Source organism: Merops nubicus, unplaced genomic scaffold, assembly GCF_000691845.1.
Source record: "Merops nubicus isolate BGI_N331 unplaced genomic scaffold, ASM69184v1 scaffold8352, whole genome shotgun sequence".
In the NCBI taxonomy this organism is placed as follows: domain Eukaryota; kingdom Metazoa; phylum Chordata; class Aves; order Coraciiformes; family Meropidae; genus Merops; species Merops nubicus.
Genome location: NW_008592826.1, coordinates 57494 through 79355, shown reverse-complemented (window position 1 = coordinate 79355; position 21862 = coordinate 57494). Strand labels below are relative to the sequence as shown.

General features: G+C 39.4%; 1 protein-coding gene across 1 annotated transcript in view; it reads right to left on the bottom strand.

The window, feature by feature from the left end:
* Positions 1–21862, bottom strand: part of TPK1 (thiamin pyrophosphokinase 1) — a gene marked incomplete at both ends in the record, with an annotated part of 75416 nt that overhangs the window by 28438 nt on the left and 25116 nt on the right. The window contains one exon of the mRNA XM_008935262.1: positions 19015–19087. Within this exon, the coding sequence (XP_008933510.1) occupies positions 19015–19087 (73 nt within the window). The remainder of the gene's footprint in view (positions 1–19014; positions 19088–21862) is intronic.

Sequence of the window (21862 nt, the reverse complement as noted above, 5' to 3'; positions counted from 1 at the left end):
CTGCTGCACCACCCAGCTCTCACTTTTTCCTCTTCCATTCCAAATATTCCATTATTTAATTTCCCATGTTTCAATTCACTGACCATTTCCCTAGATTTCTAGCTCAGAAGCAGAAATAAAGACAGGATAAAATGCAAATTGTGAGGAAAGTTGCAAACCATTGCTCTCAATGGTGGCCTCTCCATATTCACTAGTGAGATATTCTTGTTATTTATTTCTAAAAAAACAAACAAAATGTTTGATCAAAAAGCTGCTTCAGACAGGATCCACTTTGTCAACACCTCAGCCCTCTGGCCAAGCCATGGCAAGGGCCAGCCCCTTTGAAGGACAACCACATGCTGAAACAAACCAAAACATCACTGCAATGAAAGCCAAACTCTGCCCTGGCTCACAGCTGAACATGGTCTCTCCAGATACCTTTATGAGTTCCTCACATTGGCCCCTTCTGGCCTGACACGCAGCCAGGGTAACTGGGGTTCCCATGGCCAGCTTGCTCTGTCACCAACAGGAGAGCTGACTCCTCCCAGTCAGCTCAGAAATGAGCCCACATTTTTAAACCCTTGGAAGATGACTCCAGCCTCTGCTTTGACATTATCAGGAGAAACAACTGGATGAAGAACAACTGGAGACTAAGCTAGATGCTGATCAGTAGAGTACTGAACCTCTACATCACGGTATAAGAAGGGGAAATTGAAGACCACATACACACATATATACCCTCTCTAACCCCTGAGGGTCCCCTGTACTGTTTTTCCTAGTGACTGTGAAAGGAGATTAATGCATGAATCAACTCTCACGAAGTACTGAAGGATGCAAGACCAGAACCTGTGGAAACAATACAGGCAAAAGTCCTTGACTAGTCTTTGAAAATCTCAGACAAGGCATCCTGTGCTGGAGGGAAACCAGAGCCTTTGCCTGAATGGGGAGCACAGCCCTTGCTCTGGAACTGCTCTTTTCAAAATTGAGTCGGGGGAAGGGAGAGAGGCAGGCAAGAAAATGACCTAAACATACAGGGCTCACAGGTACTGTGACACCTCAAATTATAACAACGACATCATACATTTGACTTCTAGATTAAGTTCAGGGCTGTAAAATGAAACCAAGAAAGCAAAAGGCACAAGGGAAACAAAGTATTCAGAAATACATGGGCGTGAATCAGTGACTTAATGAAAGGACCTTTGGACAAACACTGGACAAAGGTTCCTTGCAAGGCATCCCTGACAATCTGAAATTCCTAGTGATAATCTGTATTATCCCATTTATTCTGTTTCCTGTAACTGTGCCTTATCCCTAAGCTAATGTCATCCCTTCCTCTGCTATTGATTTATCTTGCTCATCTTTCTTCTCGTCAGAGATGCAAAATAGCATTGACAGGATTAAATCCAGCACCTGCTTTTAAGTAAGCTATCAGTAAAGCTCTAGGGAAGCAGGAGGGCAAGGAGAATAAACACTGTCAGCCTGATTGTATCACAACAGTAGCTTTTCTTGCTCAGGAGTATGCTTACAGAGATGGCTTTTTTTCCTGAAAAATTAATCAAGTGGACTTTATTACTTACCATACTACAGAATGATAAAGATGAGTAGTGCAATAATTACATTATGCTATAATTACACATAGTAACCAATTGTCAAGGGCATAGCAATGCTCAGCAAGTACTCTGAATTCTAAATGTTCCGCGTATTTCTCAGGCACCTGGTTCAGGGTTTCCCTGTATTGGTGATTCCCACCCTATGACCTATGAGCACAGAAGTGAAACCTCAGTGCCCAAAGCAGTGCTGCCTCCACACCAGCTCTGTGCAGAACTGTGGCAGACACCTCTGAGGCATGTTTGTTGGCTTGGGAGCACTGCAGGTCACGCTGCAGACATACACAGGTGAATCAGGATAAAGACATCCCAGAGGACACCTAATCAAGTTGGAAACAAAGCCTGTACTGGGAGGGGAGATGGGGAAGAAAAGGATAAAGGAGAAGAGACACGGAATGTTACCAGTGACTTTGAGGGAAATCAGCCAGAAGCACTATGCTTGACAGCCTGCAGTACATCCAGAAACCAGAGATGTCAGACAGACGGTTCTGGAAGCCATGTGGCAAGGAAATATTTGATTGGGCAGAAAAATCAATCAAGATTTCTTTCATTTTTTCTCTTATCCTCCCTACAACTCTATAAGCATATCCTGTCTTAGTTGAGGAAAATGCATTTCCTCTTTTTTGCACTGTATTTCTACAATACTCGGCAAAAGGGTAACATAAATAATAAATAGCAATAAAACATCAATCACAACTACAGGCTTGTAAACCACTCCATAACCACAAACCAGACACCTGATGTGGAAGCTGCTTGATATAGAAGGTCACAAAAGAGAAGAGATAAAAATCTGCATTAGTTTACAGCAAAGATCCATCTCTACTTCACTTAATTTCAAGTACAGTCCTTCCAGGACACTCAGACTAATCAGATTAATAGATCTGTAGATTGTCCCATACAACAGGCTGTCTGAATTTCTTACCTAAAATTTGCATAAAATATGGTGCCTGTTTGTCTGAAGGTCAATTGGGAGATGTGATCTAAAAATTTTGTTTGCACTTTTTGTAGTTCAAAGGCACAAATGTTTGAAGTTCCACTGAAAAGCACAAACTCAGTGTAGTAGTCACTCACCCGGATTAGTAAATTTAGTAGGTGAAAAGTGAGCTTCATGTCTGCAACTATGAAGAGTTTTATTTTTGATGAAAAATCCAGTGTTATGCCTTACAGTGCTCACACCAGCAGTTAGAAAAATGCAGGTCAATTAATTTTTAAAAATGCATACACTTTAACATTGTTAGTTTATCGAATATTTAAAAATAATGCCTAAGAGCTGAATCTGTGAATCAGATATATGTTGATGTAAAAATTTAGGACATGTGGTTTTCTCTATTAATTCTAGCTTTTGCTGTGTTATTTAGATATTACCAAGCGATCTAGATTAGATTTTGGGGGAAAAAATCCTGGAGCAGTGTTTGTGGCAATAATCAACTTAATTTTCCAATACTGAAAAAAGGAATGTTGGTATCACCTTTCAAATTAGGTACATTCTTATCCTGCATTATTTAACAAGATTTAATATGAAAATTGTCAAATTAACCAATAAAGTCATTAAAATGAAATACATGCTCTCTCCACAACAGAAGCAAATCATACCAGGTCATATTAAACTGGCTATTAAAAACACAAAGAAGAAAAATAACTCAATGATTCTAGAATCCAGTTTTGCTTCTAGAGGGTTTATTATTGAAGATTAAAAAGATTTAAAAAACAACCAAAACAACCACCCTGCACTGTTTATGTTTAATGATTAGGACTACAACTTGAAAACTATACACCATGATTCTGTTCTTTAATCAAGCTGGTTTCACCAAGGTCACAGAAGTTTCTAAACTGATGATCCAAAAAGAAAATAAAAAATTATCTTCAGAATGAAAAGCTCAGTAGGTCACCATGATCATCTCAACCCAGAAAACTGTTCTGTCATTATTCTTATATGATATGACACACTTCCACTCCCAGACACCTCTGTCTAAACATGTTTTTATTCAAATTATTAATACATATTTTTATTATTCTAGAAAATGAGAGACATCATTTGCCACATGATCAGTTTTGGGTGTTTTTCATTTTTTTTTTTTTTTGTTTTAAATCAAGCTGTTTTCAGACAGAAACTGCAATGAAATTAAAATGCCCTCAACCACCATTTCATATTTTTAAAAGCAGTGGAAGTTTTTCCATTAAAATCTAGGACAGGTAGGATTGTCCTGTGTCACCAAATTCAATCCAGTGCTGCCACAGGAAACGTGTCATGAAATACTTCTCATAAACTTTCTAGCATCCATTTTAAAATCATTCAGTCTTCTTCTTCAACTACAGTCCCCTGGAAGGCTCATTTCACCAGTGGATAACAGCATGCTTGTAGTTTGCAGCTTTATTTTATCTGAACAGATCTTAAATCAATATTATTTTTTATCTCCTCCAACCCTAGTGTTTAGCTCCTTTATATATTTCTTTTGCTTATTTTTACTAGGATAAAAAAGAGAAGCCCTTTTAGCCCTTTCTCACAAAACAGGCTGTTGAGGCCCCTGCTCATTTTTGCAGGCGTTTTTTGAACCTGCTTCAGGCTCAGGTTCATTTTTTTTGGAGATGGGTAATCAGAGTTGCACATGATTTTCTAGGGACAGTTTCAAAACCTTCTACAGTGGCATTAAAAGATCCTGCTGCTGGGGGTGAATCCTTCCTTCATCAGGGGATCATCTTTGCTCCTGCTGCTGCCATATTGCACAGGGAGCACATCTCCCCAGTGTCATTCAGATTGTATCTTCTCCTGTCCATGTAAAAATGTGGATATTTGGAAATTGTCTCCCGTCTCTGCTTTTATACCCAAACCAGGATGTTAACTGGAGGACTAGCAGGCCTGTATTCCAGTGCATAGCTGTCACCTTCTGCTAACAGCAGTGGTTTTCACTGCTTTCCCCCAACTTCTACTCTGTCCTCTCCCAAAAACTTCAGATAGCTATCATTTGCAAGATGCTGATCTTCAACACTGTGCTGTCCTCATGGCTCAGTTCGACCACTTCACCCTGCTGCACGTTCTAGGTAACTAAAGTACCCACCACTACATATGGAACTCACAGAAGTTCTAAGTCACTTGCATGTTTTGACCATTGAAACGGTATTTTTGATTAGTCCTTTTTGCTCATCCTGCCCTCCTCCTCTCACACACTTCATAATCAATTTCCTTTCAGAGTCTCTCTCATCTGCCTTTCACCTTTTGCTTAAGAGCCAGTTCCAGGCAGAACTTAAGGTAAGAGGGGTGGAAATCTGCTTTCTTTTCATTTAGTGCATAAGGTCCTATACAGATGGTCTTCTGTTCTCAGTTTCTTGAGGCATTACCCTTCCGATATACAATTATCTAAGACTTATTAAAAAAAAACAACCAAACAAAAAAAACCCAAACTGTACAAAGTAGAGCATAGTCCTCACAGCCTTCCTGTTCATCTCCACAGTTCACAAGTCAACTTCTGATCATTCTACCCTAAGTTATTTTTGGACCCCAAATCTACCAGAATATGGTTTACTGCATACCAGAAGTACATGAAAAATAACACAATTTATTTTTTCACAGAAAAAAAATTCAGACAATTTTTCATTGAAAAATTATCTGCCATCTACCAGTCAGGTATACCTGGGTTTTAGCATTTTAAAGAGCATTTTTTTCCCCTCATGCCCAAAATTATGCGCCCAAATCAGCTGCTTTTGTTCACAGTTTCATTATAAACATAAAAGGTTATTCCACATTGACCTTTATTTTTCATTCCTACTATTCCTGATCAGTGCATGACTTGTAATATTTCTGTTGTAACCCTGCCTGCCATTTCGCCACATTTCCAGTAAAGCTGTAAAAAACTATTCACATACCAATAGCAACTGGTTTTAGTTCTTCTGTTTTCTTGCAGAGTTTCTTGTACATTAGTTAACAAAGCATTTCAGTTACTCCTCGTTGACCTTATCCAATTTTCTAGCTGGGTTATGTACGTTGTCCGGCTACCGCTCCAGTCCACATTAAATGGTACTTCCCTTCGTTCCACCCTCTAACCCCCAGTCGTGTCTTTATCCTCTACTAAATAAAGCAATCTTATATGCTACAGAGACATAAATAAGCTTATCTAACCACATTTTGCATTTAAAAGTGAACTGATTTACTGGACGCACATGGTTGAACTCAGTAGCTAGAGATAATATTGATCGTTTCTCATCACCAAGCCCTTCTGCACTTTATGAATAGTACTACTCATCATCTCATACCTCATTTTTATTCAAACACTCAAAGAGAAAATAAACCATTAAACTTTTTTCAAACCTAAGCACTGAACTGAAGTCAAATGACTACAATAAAATAATAATAATAAAAAAAATCTGACTCTACAGTAGGCCCCTATCAAAAGCTTCTTTACCTTATTTTCTAGCTCCAAATGCTCAGTTAATAATTGTGGTTAGTTCTGTCTGTCTCCCTTAAACTTTTAGTTATTCATATTTTTATAATTTCCTTTATTTGGTTTGGATGATTTTAAACTAAACTAAGGAATTTGTTAGCAAAAGGTTACAATCATTTTAATTAGGTTTACTTTTTAAAAAGAAATGTACGAGTTTAGTGAAATACAAACCCTGTGTTTGTATCTTTCAGATTTCTTTTGTTGGTTTGTTTTTAAAAAAAGTGCATTATCTACCAACACATCAGCTGCAAGAGACCTTCTGCCTCATATCACACTTGCTGCGTGCAGTCCTAGGTAACTACACCCTAATCACCCTCCCATCAAAATGTCAAACACCAAAGACAGCCACTAAGGCACATAGTTTGGGGTTGCAATGACTGTGATTGTGTAGCCACATGGGTATCACATTCAAGGACAGGTTGTCATTTAGAAAGTATGTCTGGTGTACTGTACAACTCAACATCTAATCTACTTAACATTTTTGAATAGTTAGTTAAAATAATTATGAAGAGCAACAAATTATAAGGGCCACAATGTTGACCCAAGGGCTGGAGCATCTCTGCTATGGGCATAGGCTGAGGGCACTGGGGTTGTTCAGCCTGGAGAAGAGAAGACGCCAGGGGGACCTTTTAACTGCCTTCCAATACCTGAAGGGAACCTACAGGAAGGCTGGAGAGGGACTTTTCACAAGAATGTCCAGTGACAGGACAAATGGACAGGAAATGGTTTTTAAAAAAAGGACAGGAAATGGTTTTAAACTGAAGGAGAGCAGGTTTAGAATGGATCTTAGGAAGAAGTTCTTCAGTACGAGGGTGGTGAGACTCTGGACTAGATGGCTCAGAAAGTTTGTGGATGCCCCTCTTTGGAGGTGTTCAAGGCCAGGCTGGATGAGGCCTTAAGCAACCTGGTCTAGCTGAGAGGTGTCCCTGCCCATGGCAGGGAGGTTGGATTAGTTGATCTCTAGGGTCCCTTCTAGCCTAAGCCATTCTACAATGATTCTATGAATAAAAAATTAATGCAATTTCAAAGCCTGGCTCTCCTATCATGTTTTAATTCAGATTTTTGGCTCCAACTTGTAGTGCTCTTACTTGGTTCAGAACTCAGACAAAGCTCACAGCAAGAAAGGATTAGACACAGTCATTTTAAACTAATGAATCATTGGAAGAATGGAGGAAAAAAAAAGAAGAATGGGAAGAAATAAATGACCTATTGACAGATAACAGGATAGGAATGCATTGTCCCTTATATTACCTTCTGTGCAGCTTCTTTGAAAGTGAATTTAACTAAAGGAGAGACAGTGTAAACACCAGTAAAATGATTTAGCGAGAGTTCATCTTTAAAAAATTTTCTGGCATTTATCAAGCCATATCAGATTTACCTTAACCCTTCAAAGCATCTTGAGTTTGCCACAAAAAGTACATCACATAAGTGATAAATAATGCTCCCTCAGGAACCTTAAACTTTTTTATACTATTTCCTTCCAGAATCTAACCCCTCATTGTACATTGGTGCCTCTCTTTCTCCACCACAGGGAATTCTGAGCTATTCCACAGCATCTCTAAGCTGTCAACCCATACTTATATTTTTCACACTATATAGAATCAAGTTCAAGAAGAACTTGTCAAAAAACGTCAAATGCAATTATTCTCTTCCCCTTATCACCTTATTTCTCTATCCACGCATCTACTTGCACTTCAGGCCTGCAAGGCAGCTCAGAACAGCACTGACACAAAGCCCCACTGCACAGGGCTGGCTGTGTTCTGCACAGGAGGGCACAATCTCAGGAGAAGCTCTGACTTTCCCTCTAAATGCTGTGTAATCTCTCTTCCCTCTAATGAGATGTCCCTGTCCAAAAATCCTGAAAGCCTCAAAGTCTTAAGCTGAAAAGTTTGCAAATTCATCAGTTACTTCCCTTTATTATCTCTTAAGAGATGAACCGAGCTGTTACGGGGCTTTTGGGCTTTTTTCTGCAGATGGTTGCGACAGGGAGGATCCATCCTGAGCACCCTGTTGCCACCAGCAGAACTGCCATTGACTTGGACAGCACTTCCCACCAGGACACCAGCTGGCCGTGCCTCCTGCAGACCTGCTGCGGGGCATTGCACTTTCTCTGGAAGCCTGGTGGCAAGGACTTCAATCAATGCTTTACCACAGACTCAAGTCAATTGGAATAAACTGGTTATTTCTGATGCAAAAGTGTTCAAAAAGACCTTCCAGTGAAGTAAGAAGCTTGTTTGACATTTCAGGCACAGACGGGACTCATACTTAATTTAAGGAGGTGAACCTCTGAAGGTTTGTGTCTAGTAAGGTGCTCTTCTACAGAAGGAGGAGAAAGCAGAGAGCCTGGCCATAGCCAACCCTTTGTGTCGCTGAGGGCACATTCGTTCAGACCACATGAAAATGTACAGAAATGGTAAAATTGTAGAGGAGGGCTGTCTCCATTGGCTGGACTGTTTCTAACTCTTTCTGGACTGTGGGAATGGCTGTCTGGGGTTTAGTTACGAGAGGGTTACTTTTCACAGGGAGCTGGGTGGGGGCCACAGCCAGGACAGACAACTGACCATGACCACTCTGTAAGGGGAGGGCAAGAGCAGGAAGAGGCACAGGGTTTGTGTGAGGATCTGTTGCAGCTCCTCACTACCCATCAGCTCGAGGCTGCAAACCACAACCAGGGCAGTATATTGAGGGTGGCACAAGGATTGAAGCACATAGAGCAGTCTAAACCTGGTAGCTAAAGACACGACACGTGCTTGAATCTGTAACTGGACAAGTCAGTCCCTCCTCACCTCAGGCAAACCCCCAAGGATTTACAAAAAAAAGTTTGAAAAGTTCTCCACTCCCCTCTCCAAGATCAAGCCAAACATGACGTAACGACAACTGCTGAAGCATATGTGAGTTCATTCTGTTGTTGTTGACAAAAAAAAACCCCATGCAATGCCATGCTCTTCAGACCAAAACTACACCTGCTCAAGGTCTGGGGGGTGCAGAGCTCTTTTGGAACAGTAACAGAGCTTTTAACACGGAAAAATACTTCAAGGAGTTTCTGACCTCCTCCACCCTCCCATCAATGGGAGAATAAAATGGGAGTTGAACTGTGATATCCCCAGTTTCCTCCCAGCACATGCTCCACTTCCAGTCTAGGATGAGCTCAGGATATTGAGAACATAACCTTATTGAAGAAAAGATTCTATCACTCTAGAGAGCTTCCCCTACATTCGGCTGTGTAAGCACCTGTAGCTGCCAGGTGAGAAATGCACCTCTATGAGTATGTTAGGTATTGATAAGTACACTTACTTGCTCCAAAAACTTGTGATAAATACAGGATACAGAGCACGTTCTGGTGCCTGAACGTGCTCCACTACTGTCCCTGTCAGACTTTCCACTAGGAAATGTATCTTAAGTCCCACAAAATACACCCGTGTTTGATTTGAAGACAGTATGGATACAGTTTCACCCTGTAAGCACTACTATCACTGAATTGTCTAGGCAAATGCTGACATTTCCCCTTTTTACATTTTTGAGGTAGGATCCACACACACCACCAGTGGATGCAGGGAAGGCGAGCAGGATCACAAAGATCATACTGTGCCATTATTTCTTCCCTTGCCTAGTACAAACCCAATGCTAGAAGTACAGGAGTCCCAGGCAGAGCAGTCATATCCGGCACAATTATTAGTGTGCTGCAAACCCTGAAATGCATCTATAGTCAGGTCTCAAATTTCCACTTCCTTCTACAAATATAATTTTAATAGTGATTAAAATATAAAGTATCTAAACCACTAAAATATAGCAGTTATATTTCACTATATGTTTAAATAGGAGATGGTGAACAAAACAAATGGAAGACTTTACTTGCATAACAACATATTAAAAGACTCTGGCTTTTAAATGCCAGGAAAAGATAAAATGGAGCCATAAGTAATTATATCCCATGTATAATGCCTGCTCTGTTCTCTAAAGGTGTTCTCCCATTGCTGACCTTAAAAAGAGGGAGGTCTTTTCAGCTCTCAAATAAGACTCCTTTTAAAGGCTACATTTTTATCAATTAAATGAAAACCTGGTAATGTTAACCAGCAATTTATGGTAAATTGCCAATTCCTCACCTGAACGGTTATTAGCAATTAAGTGCTAAGTAAATATTTTTTTAAATTAGTTGTTTCAGTTTGATTAACAGTTGTTAAGACACAGTATATATTGCAGCAACAGCTGCTGCAAAATTTGGACAAAATAGTCTTAACACCTGTGAATTTACTGTAAACACATTCCAACTTCCATTGCAGTTACTTATATTTTAAGATCGTTGTAGGATTTTCTAGTTTCACCTGATGAAACACTCAAAGGTTGGTCAAGGATGGAATAAACATAGGTCCTCCTATTTTAACTTCAAACAAAACCCTTTGAAAAGAGTAAAAAAAACCTAACCCAAAACCACAACACTGCAATCATTCCTAATAAACTGAAAATCTTACTTTCAGATTAGGAAAATACAAGTTTCCGTATGTGTGCGTTTATTTTATCATACTCACTTCTTCATAGCTGCAAAAAAATGACAGTAGAACTAATTTGCTCATGGTTCAGGGAAATTTTTCTATTTCTATCCAGTCCTCTTTTCTACCTTCTGTGGATGTTACCTTTCTTTTTCTCTCTAAAAATGCTTATCTTTTTCTAATGTATTAAAGAGTGTCTGCATTTTTCTCAGTTTCCATCCCTCATTTTCCTCTCGCCTGACACTTCATTTTTCTCTCTTAAAACTCATTTCATCACATAGGGGAGTGTTTCCATTTCTAATTATACCTTCAAATCTATGTGACACTAGGAACCTTTATTATTTTTTAATCAAAGACCACCACAGCTTCTTCAAATGAAGGAATCCAACCGCACATCAGAACAAAAAGTAATTCATGCTGGTCCTGAAGCTTACTGGATATCTCAGCTGAGCTTCCTCAGCTTCCTCTTTCAGTCAGCTTATCAAACCTTCATCCAACTCCTCTTTGCTAGGCTTTACTGAGCACTCAAGGAAAACAGCAGAACTGAAACAGAAGCAGAGCTTCAAGTGCTTACTGATGACAGTGAAAACAGCAAGAGCCCAGTAGAATATTACAGTCAGGAAATACAGGACAGAAAAATAAAAGAAGAAAGTATCAAGAAAGGTAAGTATGAGAAATACTCATATTTGCAGAACTTTTCCCACCCAGCTATAATTAAAGCTGCCAGAACTTGAGTTCTTTCATTCCCCTCCACCCCCCGCAGTAATGGTATTTTTTTGCCACTAATGGTCTTCTTTCAAATGATACCTTAAGTTAAATTTCCTCCTGGTATATATAAAAGAAATACTGCAAGATGATAAGTTGCAAACTGCAGCTATAAAAACACACCTTGCACTTTGCATGTTTTTGACCAAATCAAAATTCAGTAAAGGCAAAATAGCCCTCTGTGCTCTAGAAGCTGCACTTGAACTTTCCTGTTGGACTCCACCTCTGTCTTGGTTCATATCAAAACTCCAAATAACCTTACACTTCCATGATTAAGTTAATTAACATAGGTAAGTTCAAATTTGGTAGTTATAGCTCATCCTTTGTTTCACTGACAAGCTACAAAACCATTTCATATTTCTACCTGAACAATACACATCATTTTCTCTTCCTTTTGCATTTGGAGCCTTGTGGAGCACTCATCTATATTCATGAACACAGACCAAATCTAACCTCCTTGCATCTGGATTGTCATCTTTGAGGTTTTGTAACTGTATAGCTGTAAATCAAGTGGAAGCACCGAGGGCAACATTATGATAAGTAAAGACCTGGTAGCCTTGGGTCATGTATCTTAATTTATTATGCCTTTATAAGCTCATAGCTATGTTAAAGATGAAGAAAAGTTTATGGTGGCCTTGGTGAATCTGCCTCTGGAGTCTGGAGGTTAGGGAGAATGATCCTGAGCAGTCCACATGCTTCTTTTAAAACAAGGGACCACACTCACCAAGATGCTCACTGCAGGTCCCTGAAAGCATGTCAGAAGCCTTCCTTCTCCTCCTCTTCAGCCCACCACCAAACCCTTCCTCTTTGGAGTGAGCAATAAACTGCATGTTTTCACTCTGCTTCTGAAATGAGAGCTGCCTGCTCTTTGACAAGATGCAAGATAGAATCATTTGCAGAGGCTGCCAAGTTGCTTCTTAAAATATTTAAAAACTGTAGCATCAGGATGTTTGGGATCTTTTTCTTGGTTAATGATCAGGTTTGTGCTCCTGTTGTTGGCCAGAGTTGTGCTTTGGCTTGCTAATGGGCTCCCTCACAGCAGAATCAAGCTTACAAATCCCACTGAGAATTTGGGCTGAACTTGAGTTTGCAGCATCATTTGATGAGCTGTGAGGGTGTGGGTTCTGCAGCTTGGTGGGAAACTGTTCTAATCAGCAGTCCATAGGCACAGGCACCAAGCCTGCTGCTCCAGGAACAATTTTCCCTTAAATTATCTAAAAAGAAAAGGTGGATATAGAAATCCGACTTACATCTAAAAAGACCTATTGTCTGAGACTTCACCCACTAGTTCCATATTAAAGCTCTTTTTGCGTGGAGAGGGTTAATCACAAAATAACCCTCTTCCAGTTCCTTCTCCAGATTAAGCTGTCATTGTTTAAAACAACTTTTTTGTGCCTTGCCCTGGAAATGAAGTTAATTCAATAAATTTCTATTTTTTAAACTTTTCTGTTATTTTCTCCATCACAGGCTGACAGACTGGAGTAATGACTTCTTTTAGAGATTAATCTCAGATTAAATTTTTCAAAACTCTTGGAAGTAACTCAAACGTCTACTGCAATATAGATTCTACCCTTTCCCCTCCTCGGGCCATAACCAACGGAAGGGAGAAATAAATCTCATACTGCAACATAATATTAAACTGAAATTGGATGCAAGACTAAAATACCACCAGCATAATTTTTGTTATATGGTGCACTGTTTTCTTGCATATTCTACTGTCAGGCAGTTGAGTTTCAGCTAAGGCACTTGTGAGAAGAGAGAAAACAACTCGTAACCTGCAAACTGTCATTTGAACCTAAGCAAAAGAAAGACAAACCACCTCTAATAAAAAGTTTGATCTCTTAATTGCTATATACTGACTCCCCAAGCTACATAACAAGCAGCAAAATACTGCAAAGGAAAATAGAGTAGCACTTTTTTTAAGGAATGAGAACTTTGTCAAATTGCATTCTCTATCCTACTGGATAAATTAGGGGCTGACTCAGGTCCTAATAAACATCTACAGTGACTCTCAGTGACCTCAAAACTCACTGAATCGCAATTATATTATATTGATCTTACAACACAAGTAGGACTTAGCTATTTCTTCAGGTACGAAAGGAGTGAAGTGCAACTCCAGGAGATAACACAAAGAACACACATTACTTTAAAAGATGCAGGGCTATATAACAGAATTTGTGGGGTTTCTTTGGTTTGGTTTTTTTTTTTGTTTTTTTTTTTTTCCCCCACAAATCTCATCTACATTTAAACAGATACACTGTTTTCTGGAAACTGCTTCTGTGGTGAAAGTGTAAAGAGTGATATTAAGAATCGGACAGAGATTTTACTTGGTGAAATTATATCCATCCACTCTATCACACTATAAAAATTACAGAGAATCAAACCTGACTATTGAAAATCAAGCTCAAATCAAAATAAAATCCCAAAGATGGATTTTCCGTACAGTAAACACTTAAACTGAGGAACACATTGCCACAGGTTTCTCACGGATACTTGCAACTTCATCTGTATAGTTTGAAGAAAAGTGTGTAGACTAATTTTATGAAAAAAATAAATCAATCTATGAAGTGATTCAACACAAAAATACTACCTCTGACTTGAGAAACCTTTACGCCATGTATTACTGGAAGATTAAAAAGTGTATCAAAGAAACATCACTGTGTGTGCCTGTGCTTTCCAAGGTATTCTGTACTGGCCCAGCTGGGACCAGACACTGCCTGAATGAACTCTGCTCCAACCTAGTGTGACCATCTGTCATGGGCACCTTCACAAAAGTGACACTGAGCACAGTACCTCTGACAAATTTATGACATTTCTGGAGCATTATGGTGTTAATTCTCTTTGGCATGAATAAGAAATACATATAAACCAAATCACCTATACGATTCACTTGGAAACAAGATCTTGACCAGACCTCTGATACGCTATTCAAGTAAGGGATCATTTAATGAAAGCTCTCATTGAACAATTACATGGCAGTGACACACAGAAAGCTTACCGTTCAAAATCCTAAATTGCATATACAGTCACCTAAGGCTTGAACTATTTATAACAGGATCATCCCAGACTTATAAATCATTTTAACTTGATGAATCTTTATCTATATTAAAGACACTGAAGCTCTTTCAGTGTATGTATATCAGTAGAAAAAAATATTTCAACCTGTAACTTGGGTATAAATCTGGGTGGCCGGGGCACCCTCAACACATCAGGTGAACTGAGGTAGACACAGCACTTGTCATAGTTTTCAGAGATGCTTGCAGCAGGACGCAAAACCAGGGACTGCCTGAAAGCTTAAGTGGTGACTATCAGGTAGGAGTAGCCTGTTCAACAGCAAGACTGAATTGTTCCAGGTCCAAAGGCACAACTTTTACAGGTCCTTCTGAAACCTTGAAATTCTCACAAAGGAATTGGGCCTTAAAATGAGCTTTGTTTTCTTAGAAAACTGTTCAATCTAATGAAAGGCTTTAAATGAGTCACACTTCCTAATATTTAAAGGCTCACTCTCTATTAAAAATTCATTTTAGAAGAAATACTAATATTTAGGGATAAAAAGTAAATTAAAATAGTCATAGAAAAAATTTCAAAGAATTATAATGATATAACTGAGGGAAATCAATTAACATTGTGATTTCTCCAAATTATAAAAAAAGTTTGGCCCCCGAAAGGAATCAGGGGAACATGACACGAAAACATGCAGTTTAAGAAGAAAATGTTGTAGTAAGAGAGATGCACAAGCACTACTTCACTGCTGCAAAAACATTTTGTAAACCTAATTACAGGTGCATCCTCAAAGAACAAAACCAGAATACCCACGCCACACCTATTAATTATTTCTACAACCCTGATAATGATTAAACCCTGGAAATATAATAGAAAAGGAAAGGGAGACTGCTACAGCTGCAGAACTGCATGCAAAAATAAGCAGCTTTATGGGGTTTAAAAAGAAAATAGAATAGGAAAAACAATGGACTGGTAAGTAAATTCACAGCATTTAATTACAGGTCTGAAGCAGAGCCTCCTAAGTCTACAGAAGCCTTTTAAAGCACATGAAGTTTGCTTAGTGGAAAAGCCAAACTGGATTTTTAATAAATAGCATAAACTGGATTTCAAAGGTCACTAGATTCAACCTTCTGCTTCTAGGCATACATGCAGCTTTAGTATAATTTTAGACAATGTCTTTGGTCTCAGAACTTCAGAAACTAAGCTTTGTTTGAGGAGTAACAACACAAGTGGCTGCTTTCACTTCCAAGTAATGTTTAAAAATTTTCAGTAACAAAAACTGAGAAACAGATGAAACTGCAAGGACAGAACTACCACCCCAGGTTCTGCCTGCTCTGTGCAGTGCCATTTCCAATGCATTTCAGACCATACAATGAAAGATTGCCAGGGTATCTATTATGGGATCATATGAACATACTTATTTATTGTGGAAGTACAAAACCTCTTCTCACTATTTTAACGAGAGAAAATAAAGAGTATAAAGAATGCTGAATGGTTATTCTTTATCCTCCATTTATAGCAAAATGTGATTTTAAAAGGGAAATTTAAACATAATATTCCCTTTCCAGTTATGGTGCAGTTTTACCCCATTTTAATGCTATTTAACTCTTTAAGAAATGGGGGAAATCATCAGTAATTTTTTAATATAAATAACAAAAGACTACAAGTACCTACTTGACAAGTCAATGAGGCAAAACCAAGCCTGCAGAAAATAAAAGGTAAAGCTGAATAACCTATGACACAAGCTTACTTCTTCTCTCCCCAGGGCCTAACACCCAACAGATCAATGACACATCCCCTCTGTAAATCTATTACATGAACGCTTTCCAACACAACTGAAAAAAACCCACTTTTGCCTTTAAATCTCTTCACTAACCATGGCATGTCACACCTAACAGAGATAGAATGGATTTATTTGCTTCATGTTTACAAATTTTATTTAAATAAGGTTCCCTGACACAATGGCTTTAATCCTCCTTAAGGGAAAATGGAAATACTTGTCATGTAATTCTTGCTCAACTAAAAACATCAGAGCCATTGTCTTAAATCTAAGCCTTCCAGTTCAGCTTTAGGAATCCATATGTGACGTTTCCTGTAGTGGCATATTTCTGCTCTTGCTTTCATCACTTAAATGAGGTAAAACCCTTCCAAGTCTAGCAGCAACACCCTGGCACGAGGCGGGTGTGATGAAGGAGTCAGGCCTGTCACTGTTTCATGATGATGACACAACTGCCTACAGACAATGCCTGACAGAACCACAATTAGTTTGTGGAGGCAATTACACCTCCACAATTTGTGGAGAAGGGGGAGTATTAAACACTGAGTTTAATACTCCCCCTTCTAACTCGGCACTACACCAGCCTGGGTTCCACACAAACACTTGTACATGAGTGTGTGTTACAACTCAGCTAACAGCCATGAGGTTTACTATGAAAAAGTAACTTCACCAGTGGTGTGATATCTTCAGATAGATAAGCAAGTCATGATGTATTAATGTCTGTCAATATGGACAGCTTTTATGGGGAAAAAAAAGTCACTGACACTCTGCGCTAAATGTAATACTTGCAGAACTATAAAGCATGTTTATAAAAAACACAAAGGAAAAAACCCAATCACTTTAACTCCTGGTATATTGCAATATTCATTGTAATATTCATTGCAACTGAAATACTGAAGGAACCTCCAGCTCCTTCAGCACTGCTGGCACATATCACCTGGCAGATGAATCTACAGCAATCAAGTCAAAGTTGAGTGATAGAAAAGCAGCCATGACTCCTCCCTGTACATCAAGTGAACCCCTCTCAGCACCTGCTGCTTGCTTCACTTGCCTTCACGTTTGCTCCACACATGTGACAGCTCCTCCCCAGGCCGTAAGGAATTCCTTGGTTATACAGGTACAAAGGAACACACCCCAGCACCCCCTCCATTTCCTTACAGGTCACAGCAACATGACAACCAGACAGCAAAGCTCCCAACTTATTCCAAGTTAAGTGCCTTCAAAAAGTGTCACCTTTCCTTTGTGTAACGTCTGGGAATAAACTACAGTAGGTACATGTGGAAAAAGCAAAGGGGCACCAAGAGATGAAAATCTGCACTGCAGGATAAAACACTCTGCACAGAAAGTGTGAGTTTGGAAGAAGCTTAAGCTATAGCTAGAGGGTGTGTGCTGGGGAAAATTCACATGGGTGTACCAGCTCTGTCAGAAGCAGAACAGTTTAGTACATGTTCAGAGAGAAGATGTGAACTGCACACCAACAGTCAGCTACAGTGGAGCTGACAAAAGGGATGCTATGGCCAGAGAAGTAACCCCCATGAAGAAGTGTAGCTTATTTTATCCTTTTCCATGTCCTACTGTATTGTACTGTTCCCCCTCCTACCTTTTCCATCTCTGTTCTTTCTGTTGGGCAATCCTTAACCTGAATTCTTTGGTAGGACCTACCTACCTACCAACATGCAATTTATATAAGCATTAATAGCCATGCCCATGCCAAATGGAGCAGTGCAGTTTGTGATTTCCCCATTTACTCTCAAGATTATGAATTTCCAGTCTGTAATGAAGAGCATTTAATACAAAGTTTTTTATTTTATTTTCACTTCCTAAACTGTAATCTCAAGATTCCCAAGCTTTTTTCTTGAGCTCTTCTCCCAACATGGACAGCTATCACACACTTCTCCCTTCTAAGCAATGGTGTAAAACATGGAAGATAACCCCAGCGAGTGCTCAGAGGATGACTGTAAACCCAGTGCTACACACTCCAGCCCACCTCTCACAGTCTGAAACCTTTTGTTCTAACCATTTGATCCTGAGGCCATCAGGGAAGAGTTTGGGCAAATTTCAGCCTTATACACTGTGTTAGCAGCAGACATATCACAGACCTTTAAGACCACTAGCTCACAAGGATCAAACACTTATTGCTCCTGCAACAGCAGCCTGCTGCAAAGGCAAGCTGACTCACTGAGGAAAACCCTGAACTTGAAGAAACCAACAAACCTGTCTGTCCAAGACATGAGGGCAAACCACTGCACACATAATAAAAGTCTATACAGGCAGGCAAGTGAAGCATTAAATATCAAATAGACAGCTAAGGGCAGAACTTTGAGCTCTGACATCTAAGAAATGCAAGTTTATATTTATGTTGCTCACTGGAAACACAGTGGCTACACTGGGAATAAATTAATGTATGCAGGAATTTGTCCAAAAACCCATTAAGGAGGGCACTCCACTAGTGAAGCAGAAGTAGTTGGGGCATAATTCAATGGTTCACTGGGTGATGAAAGAGACGGATGTCTCCATCTGCAGCTTCCTGCTAAAAAGGTAAAGTCGTATCATGCAAAAATCTCACACAACCTCTCTAGAAAGTCTGTGGGTGCCAGTCACGTGGGAATCATGGGAGGTTAATCTCTATTGCTCATTATCTTACTGACCAAAAGAAGTCACAGACTTTTCAGAAGCTTTACCCTAGTTGCTGTATCTCCAGCAACGTACCATCCATTTCTTGAGCTGGTGCTACAAAACTGCACCCTACGTAGGATTTGGGCAGTACCACACCTCCCGTGTTTGCTTCAAGCACTAGTACAGTGCCAGGGAAAGCAGCACGTCTGAGCTTGTAAGGTGCTTCACAGCTGAAGCCTCAAAGAAACCAGTGGAGCCAGAACCACTTAATGACCAATGGGGGCACTAATGTGTTGGATCCTACAACGGTCCAACATGCACAAACGCAAAGAGAATTAATTTACCTTGACCTTGTAGTACTCCTTGACTTCAGGCTCAATGGAATCAAAATCACCACTGATGTAATCAGGCAGGAAGCTGAAAGGAAAGCAATGAGTAGTAAAATGAAAAATTAATCCATCTTACTATATTTAATATTTATTTTCTCAAGAGCACTAAGGGGTACAAGCGTTAATCTCTCAAGGGAATAGGAGTGAGTTAAAAGCATGTTAAAACAAGAGTTGACATGAGGTGATGCAAAATAAGGTCACAGACAAATGATAAAACTGGTAAATCCAGTGTCCCTTCTTGGTGAGGGAGCTACACGTTGCTTAGATGCTCACACATCTCCCTAGGTCAGTAAGGCAAGACTTGTATCTGCATGCCTCTAGAAAGACAACTCTCTAATTAATTTCAAATGTATCATTCAGCAAAGTATTTGAAATAAAGCTTGAGTGCTGTACATCAAGCCTCGGAGGATATTGTTTGCCAGATGATGATGTTTGGACAGCTAGTATGCCACAAATATTCCAAAGAATTGTATTTCAGCTGTTACTGCTGTCATCTTGTTTCTGCTCTTCTTGACTACTGAGAACACTCCCCGCTGAGCATTTGCTTAGGGATTTTAAAGTCATATCTTGGATGCACAAAATGTGTATGAGCTTGATTGCAAATCTTACCATCATTTGTACAGCAATATTGCTTCAAAGCACATAGATAGAATGTTGTGAAATTTACCTCAACTTGCTTCTTGTTGGTTTTTAATTGCAGAATGCTGCAAAATATTTATTATATTAATTCTTATCAAATTCATAATGAAACTTCAACTGTGCTACAGAAAGAACAGTTTAATAATACTTAAAAAAAAACCCAAACAAAACAACAACACAAAAATCCCAACCAAAACCAACACACCACAGAAACACATCTTTCCATCTTCCATAATTCCTGGAGTTTTAATCAGCAGCTAAGAAGATAGGTGAAAGTGTTGCCACTGTTTCAGCAGATAAGGCTGAACTGAGTTTGGCAATTAAAGCTGTGATTTCAGTGTTTTCTAACAAATTAAACACATAGCTTCTCTTCTCCAAGGTTGCTATACTTTATGAGGGGTATGAGAATAGCAAATTAGTTTACAGCTCAAGCTGAGTTACGAGGTATTGGGCAAAGCTTATTGGGTCATATTTTTCTTCCACATGATTTTAGAGGAATCCTGCAGGGTCTACAAACTCCCCACATCAGTAAAACTTACACAGATCTTGTGATCTGGCTCTTTTCAAAGATTTCAAACAGATGTGTCATCACTGGCCATCATTCCCTTTGAAAACTGAAATCTGCTTTAGCAAAAGCTAGTGAGTACAACTGTTTGGAGTTAGTGCATGTACAACTATGGCATTTTAAAGTCACTGCTCTGTGCTCCTACTGTGGCTGTTATAAAAGCATATGTTCTAAAAATAATCTCTCCAAAAGCGATGCTCCCACACATAGGGTGGGGGGCAAGGGAGTCCCTTCTGCATCAGGTTTTATCATGGACACAGAAAGCAACTAGAAGAAATGCAAGAGCTGCAGTGGTCTGCTTTACATGCCCAAGCTACTGTAGTTTGAGACTCTACACAGAAAATGAGATTTGCTCTTCAATTGTGAGACTGACCTCAATGTACAGACAAAAACATGTTTTCAAAATGTAAATTTAAAACTGCTGCCTTTTTACCTTTCTACAAACTTCCTAACAAAATATTTACTGATTACAATAAGTATTAAAAACTACAGGTAATCCCTCTCAATTTGTTATTGTCCTTTCATTTCTTGCTGACTGAAACAAAGACATTAGCAGTAAGCTCAGTTTAGGTGTTAGTGGTGGCCCCAGATGGAAGCCCTGGATGCGTCCCAGTAGGCTGGGCAGGAAGAACAACAGCCAGTTGTCACTGAAAGCCAGCTTGATGTGACACACACATCTACCCTGCTGAAAAAGCTGATGTCTTGAGGTTGTTTCCTGAAATGTGGTACATAAATCCAGAAGTGTCTTTGTTATTTTTTTTCTCTGCAGTAACTACAGACTGCAGTGCTTTTAAATAATCAACCATTTCTCCCAAGTGCTTCAAGAGGCCTAACTGGGAGCAGAATTAGCCAAAAAAAGTATCTTTCTCCAAATTAAATGTTTCTGCACAGCTTCTGCTCTCCTCCAAAGTAAATCCATTCCCACGACAAAAGCCAGCTGAAGTTCTGTCTGAATTTTTACAAGCCAAAGGAATGAGAATCTCAGTTGCACCTCCACATGCTCTGCCAGGCTCCTTGCTACACAACCTGTATGGGTCTCCTCTGCCAGGAAGCACTATGTCCATTTTTAAAACATCCTCTCTAAACGGTCCAAAAATAGCCACCACAAAGCCAGAAATGACTAACATAGGCTAAGGAATTGGGACTGGGAACTTTAACGTTTCAAAAAGCATAAGCCTTGCATTAATGAGCATGGCCTCTTCCTAGAATTGCATCCCTTCTTCCTTCTCCTTCCATTTGACAAACCCCAGAAACAAGGAAAACAGACACTCTCAATGGATTAAAAAAATATTCCTCATGAGGAAATCTCAACTTACACTGTCTGCTTCACAAGCATGGTGAAACATTCAGCTTCACCTTCAGAACATGGATGCTCTTTGTTGCTCATTGACTACACAAGCCAATACTCAGCCATGAGTCAAAAGCTGAATTTGACTTGGTCCTTTTGAGTTCTGGGGAACAAATTGCCTAATTCAGGTTAGTAGAATTTATTCAAAGTTCATCTCTTCAATTAACACGAGCAAGAGAAGAGTCATGGTGCATAGAGTTGTCCTAGATGGACTGGCCTCAGGGCTCATAGAATCATAGAATCCTTTAGGT